This window comes from Arvicola amphibius, chromosome 10 (genome assembly GCF_903992535.2).
Source record: "Arvicola amphibius chromosome 10, mArvAmp1.2, whole genome shotgun sequence".
NCBI classification, from domain to species: domain Eukaryota; kingdom Metazoa; phylum Chordata; class Mammalia; order Rodentia; family Cricetidae; genus Arvicola; species Arvicola amphibius.
Window position 1 is genome coordinate 63,636,009 of NC_052056.1, and position 13,612 is coordinate 63,649,620.

Genomic DNA, 13,612 nt, shown 5'->3' on the forward strand with positions numbered 1-13,612 from the left:
GTGAGGATTTCCATTTCCCTCTGAGAGCCAAAGGTGGATTTTGAAATTGGCGTGCAAAAGAGCCCATGGAAGGCCCCCCCGAGTTCATTTTGGACAACCTGCTTTGGTTTATAACTGTCTTAGCAGAGAAAGTACATTGATCCTTTCTTGAAAATGGAACCCCTTTAAACTAATTGCTTTAAAGACCCCATTGCCTGTTAACACTTAGGGTGGGAATCACATCTCAGCATGAGTTTGGAAAGAGTGACAAACCTTACCCTAGCTATAGGAAATTTTATCTTGAGTCTTTTCATAAAAAATGCATTACTGAACTTTTGAAGAGCAGTGCACAACTGTGTTCATATTTTGATTGAGAGATTGAGTTAAGTGTTAACACATATTCTGCTCACCCTCAATACACTTTGCCACCCTAGCATGGCTGAGCTACTGAAACTACCCCTGACCAAGACCATTAGCCACCTTATTAGTTACGTGTAGTGTGCGTGTGTCTTAAGTTTTTTGTTCTAACTCCAGTCGTGTCGTGTCCCCCCCGCCTCTTTAGTTCCAAAAATACTGAACCATTGTAACCAGGCCAGGTTTTTGAGACATCTTCCCCTTAGTTGTGTGCTTTCTTCCCATTGGCTTTCTCCTGCCTTCCGTGATCCTCCTTCTAGATCCTCCATTGTGGCTCTTTTCTTTCTGACTTATCTTTAAACATTAGTTCCTCATCTTTCTGATCATGTCCCTCTTTTCGCTCAGTACTCAGCTGATCTGCCTTGTATGCAATAGTTTGCCTTGCAGTTGGCATCAGTAAGTTAAAGACTGTTCAGTCTATACCCTGAGTTTAGCTGTTAACTGTTGAATGGTAGACCTGAATACTAAGTGATAGCAGTTGCCCCAAAGTGAGCATTTTAAAAAGTCTAACTTTGGAGTTGAACTAGCTCAGGGTTTGACTGGACCCCCCAAGTTCAATCCCCAGAACCCACATAAATGCCTTGCATATGGTTTTGGTATGCTTCTAATCCCTACATTAAGGACATATATTGAGAGTGATTAGAACAGGAAACTTGACATCCTCCTTTGACCTCCTGTGTTGTGTGTGCACAAGTTATGTGTATACATCACACACACATACGATATCTAGAAGCTAAGGCTTAAAGCTAAATGTATCATGTTCTCTTTCATCTTGCCCCCCCCCCTCTCTGTGTGTGTGTGTGGTGGTGTGTGTGTGTGTGTGTTGTTTGTTTTAGTTTTTTCCCCCCCTGTTCTGAAAATTTTTTCCTTGAGCTTCATGGTTCATTGTCCCTGGTCTGGCTTGGCGTCTAGTATCTCTTGCAGTCTTCTCATCTCAGACTTTACTAGAGCAGTATAGTATGTTAATAGGAAGTACATTAGGTCAATTACTCCTTCACCTCTTACATGTGTTTTAGCTACTCATTGATAAATATTTGCTGACTAAAGGATGTTTTAGGTCAGAGAGAGAAGCAATCCGATTTTTAGTGTTAGATATTGTGGTGTGGGATGAGTTCTAGCTGTTAGAAGCTTGAACAGGGGAAAGTCAACTTAATTGACCAGCATTTTAAAAAAGATTCATTTTTTACACTATATGGTATATATAGGAGGAATATACATGCTGATCTGCAGGGCCTACAGAGGCCAGACGACAAACAGCAACTTAATCCCTTGGTGTTGGAAGTTAACAGGCAGCAACAGATCTTGTAGCTATCAGATCTGGATGCTGAGAACCAAAGTTAGAGCCTTTGGAAGAGAAGCACGTGCTTCCTAACCACAGAGCCATTGCTCTAGTTGTCTCTGCCTCATTTCTGAAAGATTTTTATTTAAAAAAAAAAAAAACTTGTTAGACATTTTTGTAATACTGTAGATTATTTTGAGTCTCTTAAGATTTAATGCTAGCTAGGGCAATGGTAATGCACACCTTTAATCCCAGCACTTGGGAGGCAAGAGGCAGGCAGAATCTCTGTGAGTTCGAGGCCAGCCTGGTCTACAGAGTGACTTCCAGGACAACCAAGGCTACACAGAGACACCCTGTCTTGAAAAACAAACAAAAAAGATTCAATGGTGAGAGCAATCACTTTTTAAATTGTGAGATAGTTTTATTGTGCTGTGAAAAGATGCATACTTTGTGGTATTACCAAAAGTTAAATGGATTAAAGTATGTATTTGCATTTTATATGTGTGTATATATACATGTACCTATGTAAATAGTATATACATATAGGGTACATAGCATTGCTTTGGTAAACTCACATTTTTTTTTTTTGAGATAAGGTGTCAGTATTCCACTCTGATTTGAACCTAAAGATTCATAAGGATTAACTGAACTCATGATCTTCCTTTTTCTGGCCTCCTAAGTACTGACTGGGATTACAGGCATTACTTCAGATACCACGATATAATGCCTATAATATCAATTAAGCCTAACTTAATTTTGTTTTCTTCTTCTAGATTGTATGTGTACCATACAGTGGCGTTATACATATGCTTATCATTGTTCTTATCAATGCCTTCGTGTCTATCACAGTTTGAGGTAAGTACCCAGCTTTGGGATTCTTGGGTGATTTAAAGGTGGTAGTGGTGGGAGAACAGCTAATATTATACAGAAGCCCACACTCTTATTTTAGGCAGATTGTTTCAACTTCCTGATCAGACCTTTCTGCAGTTCTATATAGATTTGATGAAGTTGCATTCATGAATATAGGAGGCATTTAGATAGTGAGATAGCGTAGAGAGAAGAGTAGGTGTCCGTGCGGCTCACAGAGCCATCTGTGTTCCCAACAGAAAGTATAGTGTGCCGCTTGGAAAAATGGCTTGGGTTGAAATTGAGATGAGATGGGAGCATGGATATTTGTAGCCGATCATTTTACATTCTATAGAATGTGTATTTTCTATTCAAAATCCATAGAAAGCACATTTAAGATCATGTTAGGATTCTTTCCTACTGTGTAAGTTCATCTTTATTCTTGTTATGTAGAGAATATTTGTATTGGTTGCTGATGAAATGTTTGTATAGATATGTAGACAGAATTAATACTAGATATTAAGTAAGAGTAACTTTTTAAGAAAATGGCCATGAATCATCAGCATGTTAATTTAGGGAAGCACTGGGGATCAGAACCTGATTTGTAGAAAATTTTAGTCTTGTTTTTATCAAGAATTTTATGACTTGTATTTGTTACAAAAGTTACGTAGCCTTTTGTAGTATTTACTGAAGTTTGCCATGTGAAAAACAAATCACATTTTTTATATTAATGATGCAACATTGTGTGAATGTTAGCAAATGTGCATGTTGAAAAGGAATGACCTGGCATTTTTAATTCTTAACTCACTGGAATATCTCTCAGAGCTCTTCCTTGACCGGTCCTTTGGAAGGTTGTGTTCAGTCGAGACAAACAAGGAGAGTATCGTTTCACCACCACACAGCCACCACAGGTTGGAAACGAGCTGTTGATTATGTTGATTCTTCACGTTACATACTGGCTTTCCCACTGTGTACTTTTGTTTGTTATCTGTGTGTTCAGCTTCAGCCGCCCTCTGTTGTGCCTGGCATTTCCTTTTCTTTTTTGGTAAGGAGTCCTAGAAAACTCAATACTTAATATAGGTTTTTTAGGACTTTGAGAATTTCGTACGTCTCTTCCATTCCAATCCTCTGTATGTGTGTATGTGCTTACTCGAATGTCTCAGTCTGTCTTATCCTAAAAGATGAGGAGTTAATTTTTTCTTCCCTCAGAAGGGTTTCTCTGTGTAGCCATGGCTGTTTTGGAATCACTGTATAGACCAGGTTGGCTTTGAACTCCCAGAGATCTGCCTACCCCTGCCTATGAGTGCTGGGAATAAAGCGTACAACACTACCACCCCAGCTGAGAGTTAATTCTGTTAATTTTTTGCCTGATTTATCGTTTATGTTATATTGCTTTATATGCATGCTATTATATTTTCACTAGTCTGATTAGAAGGTAAATGACAGTCATGTAAACAAAATTTGTTTTTTTCTTAGATAATGATGAGGAGACACTTTTTGTGATTTTATTCTGTGTTTTTGTTCTGATAGTTGCTATGCATTAATTTAATGTGGCCTTTAGCTTTCCCTGACTAGTACCAGTCATTCAAAAATTATTTGCTCATTTCTGTGTAAGCAGTGATGAGGGCTTTTAAAGGCAGCGGAATAACTGATTTATCAGATAGCACAGAGATCCTCTGGCAAAAGGAAAGAAAAGTTTGTTACCTAGTGTGAGGTTGTTACAGTAGAGCTCTCCCCCCCCCCCCCCCCCCCCCCCAACACACACTTTTCCTAGAGACAGAGTTTCTCTGTAGCTTGGGAGTCTGTCCTGGAACTAGCTCTTGTAGAACAGGCTGACCTCAAACTCACAGAGATCCGCCTGCCTCTGCCTCCCGAGAGCTCTTGATAGAACGTACAGGTTAGTCTGTAGATTGCTGTCATTCAATCATAGCCCTACAATAACTTTAACATTTAACATCGCACCTTGCCAAAAGTTGTAGCACACAGTCCCAGCACAGGAAGAGGTGGGGGTAGAAGGAATGATCATAGAGAGTTCAAGGGACAGATTGTATCACATTGGAACCTGTTTCCACATGTTACCACTGTTCTTTATAACATGAGTGATGTGCCTTGCTAATATGTGTTCAAGGATTGGCATTTCTGACTTAGAGCATCAACTCCATTTTCATACCTTTTACCTAAATGGTGACTTCCCGAGTTTTATGTTTGGTGATTAAGCGGGCTGAGATCCAGGTTAGATTCCAGGCTGCTGTATACGATGTAGAGTGCTACTTTGTGCTCTGTGCTGCATGGTGGAATAGGGTGGAATAACAGTGGTATGCAGTGACAGCCCGAGTCTGAAGTCAACTCCAGTTTCTTTTTTCTCAAAGCAGTTCAGTGCTATTGTTTGTCACTAGTGTAGGGCAGGACCAGAAAGACCTGTGGAGCTCAGGTCCTTTAGCTGAACCTCCTCTGTGATAATGACATAGCTGTATTTTTCTTTTGGGACTTCAGTATCGTACATTATTTCAGCTCGGACTGGCTCTGGTCACCCTTCTCGTGTGAGATATTAGTGTGGAAAGGCACAGGCCTAGGGAAACATACAAATTTTTAACCGGGTTTACTTGCTTAAAAGATGGGTCTTTTTAAGGTACAAAATATTTGAATTAGAAATGCCTTTTTTTTCTTTTTGGTTTTTGGAGACAGTTTATCTTGTAGCCAAGGTTATCTTGGAACTCAGAGATCTGCCAACCCTCTGCCTTCTGAGTGCTGGGATTAAGTGCCACCCTACTCAGCTCAAAGAAATCCCCAGTTATTCAAGCACATTAGAATGGCAAATATGTATATATATTCTTTACTACTGTCTCTCAAAATTTGTAAATATGTTTCTTAATTTTTAAGTTTTTATTCATGTGAAGTTCTACCTCTAAAATGTTCTTGGAGGTAATAAAGATAACAGAGGCAGTCCATTAGCATGTAAGCTCAGCAAGTCCTGCAAATAGACCCATTCTGGATTAGTTCTGTGGTTTTAGAAAGCACTTTTTTGGAGCTTTATTTTTAGAAAAGGAGAGTCCTTATCTTGGTGCATAAAGATTAAGTTTCCTTTAGTGATGCTTCTGTGCTGAAGTGCTTTGCTTCTTGTTCAGTGGCAACTCTGTCCAAGATCCCTCTCCTCCCCCGCCAGGGAGTGGCAGTGTCTGTACACAATTTTGGTTATCACCACATTAAGGGAGAAGAGGTTGTTATTGGCATATAGAATAGGTAGAGGTCATTGGTACTGCTAAATAAATGTCCTTTGGTACATAGACAATAACTCCTGCCAAAAAAGAGCTGGACCCATGCTGATGTAGAGAGCTCTACTGTAGGAAACAGAGATGGCTGGTGACACTAGCTTTACTGCAGGCCGTGTGTGCTGTTGTTGTTCTGCCACAGCCCCTTACTCTGCACTGCCTAACTGGAGGTGCTCAGTTTTTACAGAGAAGCCCATGAGATCCCAGACTGCAGCTCTCAGTGTTAGAGAGCTTTCATATTCAGGGCACTGCTGGGTTAGTTCAGGGCTGTAGGTTGCAGTTTAGGCCCCACACTAAACTGATGGTGGTTGGAAGTCATGAGAGAACTAGAATCATGCTGTTGTGCACTGTGACCCTCAGGTTTATGCCTGAGTTACGTTTTCTCTTTCGTGAAAATCTAACTGAGCAGTAGCCATTATGCAACTTGAAAAAACTATTTGAAAATACCATTTGAATTTACTTAGATAGATTGGTAGGATGTTTGGATTATATTTGTTTATAATGAGGATTGATGTGGAAGATTTATGAAAATAACAGTACATGCCATACATGGAAAAAAATGCTTCCTAAAGGACTGCCGGCCCTTAAAGATCTGGGCATTAGAATGAGCCACTTGGAAATCTCAGAAGCAAGGTTGTGACTGCAGGTCTTTTATAAACATCTGTCTGGTTTCTTTGTTGACCCGTGATATTCTTGCTCTTGTCTTAGAGGATTCTGTTTTTGACCATGTCAACCGTTCCAAATCAACTAAATCCAAGGCTTCAGTGTTGTCCTCCTTCAGGAACTGACACTGCGTTGAGGAGATCCAAGTGCTCATTCTAAGTCCCATGACTAAAATGCCCTTTTTGTTACACATGATCGACTGTCTTCCTTTGCTGTCATCTTTCCTTTCCTGACTTTTGTCTGTCATGACTGTAGCCCCTTAATATTTTCTTCCAGTGAATTATGTTGTTTGAGGACGTGTGTGGTACATTATGTGCAGTCTCATGAACCTTGTGTGTGGTGTATTTATTTTTTGTTTGTGACATTTGGGGGAGCTAAGGTTACAGGAACAAACATGTTTTCTAATTATGGTAGGGGGAATCTCAGGTGTTCTTTGTGACTTGATGTACAATGAATATACATTGTTTTCAACAGATGTGAATGTATATGTGTTTGGGCATATACATACACATGCATATATATTAAATATTAAAGCCAACTGCACTTATGATGTCACTTGTCATTGGCTTTAATTATATTGCTTGCCTTTGTTTCCACAGGTGTAGAGCAGTGGATGTAGAGGGGAATGTGTGTGTCTCCTGTGTGTCTGTGTGTCTTAGAATCCATTACTCTCGACTCTTTGCCTGTTTTGTTGTGCATCACCTTTCCACTCAGAGGTCTCCTGTCTGCACAGACAAGCATGATGTGTTTCTCTGTGGTGCTTTAGCAGTGCTACTGTCAGTGAAAGTGACAGCTTTCATATTTAGGAACAGTGCTCTTTTCCACAATTGGGCTGAAGAATCGAAGCACTGGGGAAGCAGTAAAATGCAGCAGTATAGGGTCATCTCGATGACTGACTTGTGTGGTACAGCTACACTGGGAAGGAAACTGCTAACTGTTGCTTGATCACCTGAGGGATCCCAGGCATGATTACCTGGGTGGATTTGTGGTGGATTCTTTTTAAAGAATAATGTAATATCACACCCCACCTTGGCTTTCCATTATTATTATTATTATTATTATTATTATTATTGATGTGGGGGTCTCTCTACTGTATAACACTGGCTTGGCCTTGAACTCATGGTATAGACCAGGCCAGCCTCAAACTTGTGAAGATCCTCCTGCGTACTGGTGTTATAGGCAAGTGCCATCATGCACAGCTAATAACTTTGATTGTGGTGGTAATAGAGGTTACTGGATGAATCATCTTCAAATCCTTTAGTTTTTCCTAGAATGTAATATAACTCATCTGTGACTACAGTTTTGCCTTTAAATCCTTGGGAGTGATGTAACTCAGTTTTATTTTACATACTGAAAAAGAGAGGCAGGGTTCCTGGTGGTTTGTCTTACTAAAGCGAGAAAAGTACTGGGAATAACAGTTTTCAGTGCTTTATTTTGAAGTACTTTTGGTTCTTCCCTTTGGCTACTACTTGCCTTATTATTGATGGACCAATCTGTTGAGATAGAGGTTTTCACTTTGTAGCTTAAACTGGTCCCAGACCTACTGTTTAGCTCAGGCTGGTATGAGCCCCAAATTTCCTGCCTTGGCCTCCCTAGTACTAGGATATAGGATACTATACATGCTTGGGTCCTGTTAGCCAATTAAGAAGTGTGTTTCAACTATGTATTATAACACATTTGCCTTTCTTGACTGTAGGTACAGTGGATGTTCACATTAGGATGTTTTATCTGTTGTATTTCCATTTTGTAGGATTGCCTTCCATTAAGGCCATAGCCTAGTGTGGACGGGGTTATTGTTGGCAAAGGATAACTGGGATATAAATTTTATTTGAAAGAAGCAATAACCAAGTAATTTACGGGCTGTTTTCAGAGGTGAAATAGCCATTTAGATTTATTTCAAACTTCACTTGGAACTATTCTGTCGAGTTATTTTCCTGCAAGAACTTTGTCTTCCTGTTCTTGAAGGATTCTTTGTCTTCCTGTTCTTGAAGGATTATTTATCTAAGGTCATATTCATCAGTAATGATTGATCACAATGGTTTCAATTTAGTTTTATTTTATGAATTTGTGTTTTGCCCACGTTGTGTGGTATATGTGCATCTATGTACAGTGCCTGTGGAGGACAGAAGAGGCGTAGAGCTCCTGGAGCTGAGGTCACGGGTGGTTGTGAGCTGTGGTGTGTTGCTGGGAATTGAACTCAAGTCCTCTGAAAGAGCAGTTGGTTCTCTTTATCACTGAGCCATCTCTTCAGCCCGGCTCTCACTGTGCATCTTTCTGTGCATCTTCTTCCCATTATGGAGCACTAAGGAAACTTACTGGGAGAAAGCAGTTTTATATCATTGAGGGTATGGTGTTACTTTTTTTTTTTTTTAAACAGAATTACTATGTAGTTGTGTGAGTTGGGTTTTTATTGCTGTGATAAATACCATAACTAAAAGTAACTTGGGGAGGGAAGGGCTTATTTGCCTAGAGTTACAGTCTACCATCAGGGGAAGCCAAGGCAGGAACTGCAGCAGCGGCTGTGGGGAACATTGCTTACTGCCTTGTTCCCCATAGCTTGCTCAGTTTGCTTTCTGGTGGCAGCACCCCAGTCATCTGGTCCCTCCCACATTACCTTTAATCAAGAAAATGCCACAGACTTGCCTACAGGCATTTCTCGGTTGAGGCTTCTTCTTGCCAATGAGTCTGACCTATCTGTGTTAGCGTGACAAAAACAAACCACCACAGCACCCTAGCTGGGATTGCAGGTGTGTGCCCCATGCCTGGCTGGAGATGGGTTTTAAATAATAGATTTTTTTTTTTTTTTTTTAGTGTGACCGTGAGATTCTGGTGTTTACCTCAGGCTTTGTCTTTATTAGCAGTAGCAGTGATGTCTTTCAATGGTCACTTTCTTCTAAAAGTGATTGCTAGGTATCAATATAAAAAAATAATTTGGGATAGAATTTGAGGATTTCCAAATTAAATATTAAAAATATTTCCTGAGTAGTTTAATAGTTATTCATAATAAACTAGGTTTTTTTTCTGCTAGGGAAAGCTACTTAAATAGCATAAGGACACAAGAGAATGTGTGCACAAAACTAAAGGAGCCGAGGAAAGTCCTGTTTAAAAACAATCTGTTCCTAAATTGAAAGCTGACCTTTTTGCATAAAGTTTTTTCCTAGTTATTTGTTGTATTCAGAAGTATTTCATATTGTTCTGTGCACAGTGCATGTTAACAAATAAGCCCTTACTCAGGATGTTTTTCCTTTCCCAGGAGTCAGTGGATCGGTGGGGAAAATGTTGCTTGTCCTGGGCCTTGAGCTGCAGAAAGAAGACACCAAAAGCAAAATATATGTACCTGGCACAGGAGCTCCGAGATGACCCTGAATGGCCACCTAAGCCTCAGACCACGACGGAAGCCAAAACTGTAGTAAAGGAGAATGGATCATGTCAGATCAGCACCATAGCATAGCAGAGACTGTCTCTGCTGTGCGAGTGACAGTATTCAGGAGGATGTGATGCTGGGTGTCAGAACGGCACTGTTTCAGTTTATATCCCTCTTATAAGACAGTAGCTGATTAAAAAAAAAAAACAAAACCAGTAAAACGGCATTTGCCTCACAGTTATTAACTATCAGTCTGGCTAGATCTTCATGCAGTAACCTAAATATGATATACACTTTATATTGGGTATGAGACAGCTGTTAGGTTTTTTTAAATTTTTTAGCTTTGGACACTAGTCTGCCTCTTTTAAATTTAATTTTTACAAACCCCTTATTAGCTAGTTCCTTTTATATATAGACCCTAAATTGGGACTGTTAAAAATTTATGGTTGTAATTGTGATTAGCCTTCAGTGAAAATAGGTTGGAAGTCTGTTTTTTGATTCCAGTGTTTCTCCCAAAGAATTCTATGTTAAACACATACCAGTTTCTGAAGGAGTGAGTTTGTGTGTTATTGTTGGTTGAGCATCTCAGGTAACTTCCATTCTGGTTTTATATTCTGTGTGTAGACTGCCTAGGTGTCACTTTCTAGCCAGCAAGGTGCTTCACTGCTGTCTTGATAGCCTTTGTAACAGTTGTGGGTCTCATGCCGTGTCTGACATCAACAGCCCAGTTGGCCTCATTAAAAACGTTCTTTTTTACTAGAAAAGATTTATTTCTGAGTCAGGCATGGTGATACAGGCCTGTACTCCTGCACAGGAGGCTGAGGCAGGAGGAGTGTTCTTAGTCCAAGGATAGCCTAGAGTAGCTAGTAAAGCCCTGTCTCAATATACATGCATGCAGAGAGGGATGATCGTTTCCCTTGGTGGTAGAACTCGCGTCTCTTCATACCCACTCTTTGTTTTTCTTTCAGGATTTATATCATTTTAAATGCTCCCTCTATTTTTAACCTAAAGGAGTAGGATAAATTTGTTTGGTTTGGTTGTTGTTGGTTTGGTTTTTTGAGTTAGAGCTTAACCTTGGTATATGGCCTCTCCTTTGGATAATGAGGCCTTTAAAGGAATAATGAATGCTGAGTTTGGCTTTTACAAAGCAATGTGAACTTGAGTAGAGCTTGTTTTCTGCATTAGGTGGCACCAGAGGTCAGCACATGCCTGTTTTGTTACAAATGAGCTTGAGGAAATAAAGTATACACATTTATTGAGCCAAAGAAATGTAGAAAGCATTTTTCACACTTGTGTTTTATCTGATTAATGTTCAATTCTCAAGGAACTTCCACAATGCCTTCCTAGGTAGGACTTGGGAGTTTGGCAGTGCCCATAGTTATGATGAACTTGGGGAGCTGGCATTGCTATAAAAATGGACCCTAATTAGTGAAGCAGTGTGAGGTTATTCTATGTTCTTTCTTAGCTAACCACATGTTACACTTCCACTCGTAGTTGATCATACTGTCCCGGTACATACTTACCAGTTACCCAGATGTTACCCAGATTTCTGAACCATTTTTTTTCTTATTTTTATGGTGCAGAGACCTGAATGATGTTTTGATAATTGTAGAAAAAAATGTAAAATATTCTCAGGATCACTGTTACTGCTATTGCCACTAGTGATTCTTACAAAACACATAATTGAATTTTTCCAACAAAATGTATGATATTACTATATGTTAGATGATAAGAACAATTGTCCCATGAATGATTCTATGAAGCTATGCATCTTAGACCTCTTGAGCTGTGAATTAGCACTATTTTCTATAATTACTTATTCTCTGTTTTATACTGTCCATGTTCATTTCAAATAATGCTCATATTATTCTTAGTGATTTTTCTGAATTGTTAAGTCTTTTTTTTTGGTTTAATGCAGAAGCATATAATTAATTTCTAGCTGCAGCTTAGAATCCCAATATCAATTGTATTTAAAACAACCTCAAGAGAATGGTCATAAAGGCTATTTTTGACACATACCCTTTTTAATATTTAGAGTTGATAAGGGGTTTATATTTCATCTGTCCATGTTGTTTGCAAAGGAAAACAGGATTTATGTAGGTGAGAGAAAGCATTTGTAGGAAGTTAGATTTGAACATAGACAGGGTAGGTTGTTCCAGTGAGAATATTGTTTGCGGAATGTCTGTGAGTTCAGATATGGGTCCTGCTTAGTACCATAGGTAGACGGAAGTTTTCTGTAGGTCACCGTCACATAGAGATTTGGGTTCTGGATTTTACATTAAATTATTTGAGTATATACAGACCTAGATTTTAAAATCTGTACATATATTATTTGATGTATTAAGATTGATAATATTGCTGATTTAAATTTTATTTATGCACATACTTAAAGGACAGAAATGTCCGGGAAAGTAATTGTTAAATAATGATATGTAACTTTTTAACTTTTTAAATAAATAAGATTTTTTAATGTGGGTCTCCCTCAGGGTTGTTTTAAAGTTGTTTTCCTCCATCAAATATAAACAAGTAGCGGTAACTGTCTCCTGTCTGCACACCAGCTGCTGCACAGCATTGCTGCGAACAGTGCTCGGTCAGCGTGGAGAACAACAACAAACCAGGGCTTCATAAGTTTATCAGCCTGGCATTTGGAAGATTTCCAATCGCCACTCGCATTGAAGTAAACCTGTTACTGTTTTTACACTATTTATTTGTTTCCCATGTTGATGAAAGTTTCTGCCACAGTTTTCAAAGGCATGGTAAATATGTGTCATATATAGATGTGTATTATATATTATATATATTATATTATTAAATGGCATATAATTACATATGGCATATAATATAATATATAATATAAATACACATATGTAAACCTGTTCCAAAAGCAGCAAAAGCTCATATGCAGTGAGGAGCAACATCTAATTTTATGCATGCAGATTTGATGTATCTAAGAAAAGGGTTTTGTATATTTATGGTGGGAGGTTACTGGGAACTTTTTAACGAGATAGGGTATTAACTTCTTGTACAGTCTGGACATTTACATGTATTTTTAATGTCTTACAATTTGGTAATTATGTGCACATGAAATTAATAAAGTTACTTCCTGTTATGATTTGTGAACTCCCTAAGACCGTGAATTTTTTTAAGTAACTTTATATATCAGAAATGATACCACATCTTTATATTTTTAAAATTGTATTGCTGCCTCAAGAATGGTACCCTGATGTCAGAAAGGTAGATATCATAATTGTACATTCAGCATTGTAAATAACCTTATAAAATCTTTTTGATTGAAGCTATTCAAAATAAAATTTTAATAAATTAAAATTTTCTGGGTCTTTACATACTTGTTTGATTTTTCTTTCTTTTTTAAGTTATGTAAATGCAGCTCTCTCAGGACCCATTATTTAGTTTCTTTTCTTTTTTTCTTTTACTTTTTTCCCCCGATTTGGAATTACAGTAGTGTTTCCATGTGACCCTTTGGCCTGTGCCTTAGGGAAGTTGCAGCCGTTACACATAACATAGATTTCGCGTGGTAAACATCAGGGGATGGGAGGGAAATGCTGAAATAATGCTAGAGACATAATCTGTCAGTAGTTGGATGGATCAACAGCCAGTATCGGTGTAGTGTGCCTGGGCACCCATAGGAACCCTTGAGACAAGGATCCGGATTCCAGAGAAGCAGCTGTGTTGACTAATTTACCTGAGTGGGTGGTTAGAGAGGAAGGCAGGTTGGCTGTTGAGTAGATGGGCTGGTTGCGGGAAGGGCTGACTGCAGATTGCAGTTAGGATGGCAGT

General features: G+C 38.9%; 1 protein-coding gene across 1 annotated transcript in view; it reads left to right on the forward strand.

The window, feature by feature from the left end:
* Atp13a3 (ATPase 13A3) overlaps positions 1 to 12,284 on the forward strand; it is an 82,246-nt gene extending 69,962 nt beyond the window's left edge. The window contains 4 exon segments of the mRNA XM_042055879.1: positions 1,512 to 1,520; positions 2,446 to 2,520; positions 5,759 to 5,764; positions 9,704 to 12,284. Of these exon segments, the coding sequence (XP_041911813.1) occupies positions 1,512 to 1,520; positions 2,446 to 2,520; positions 5,759 to 5,764; positions 9,704 to 9,901 (288 nt within the window). The 3' untranslated portion in view covers positions 9,902 to 12,284.
* The last annotated feature ends 1,328 nt before the right edge of the window (positions 12,285 to 13,612 follow it).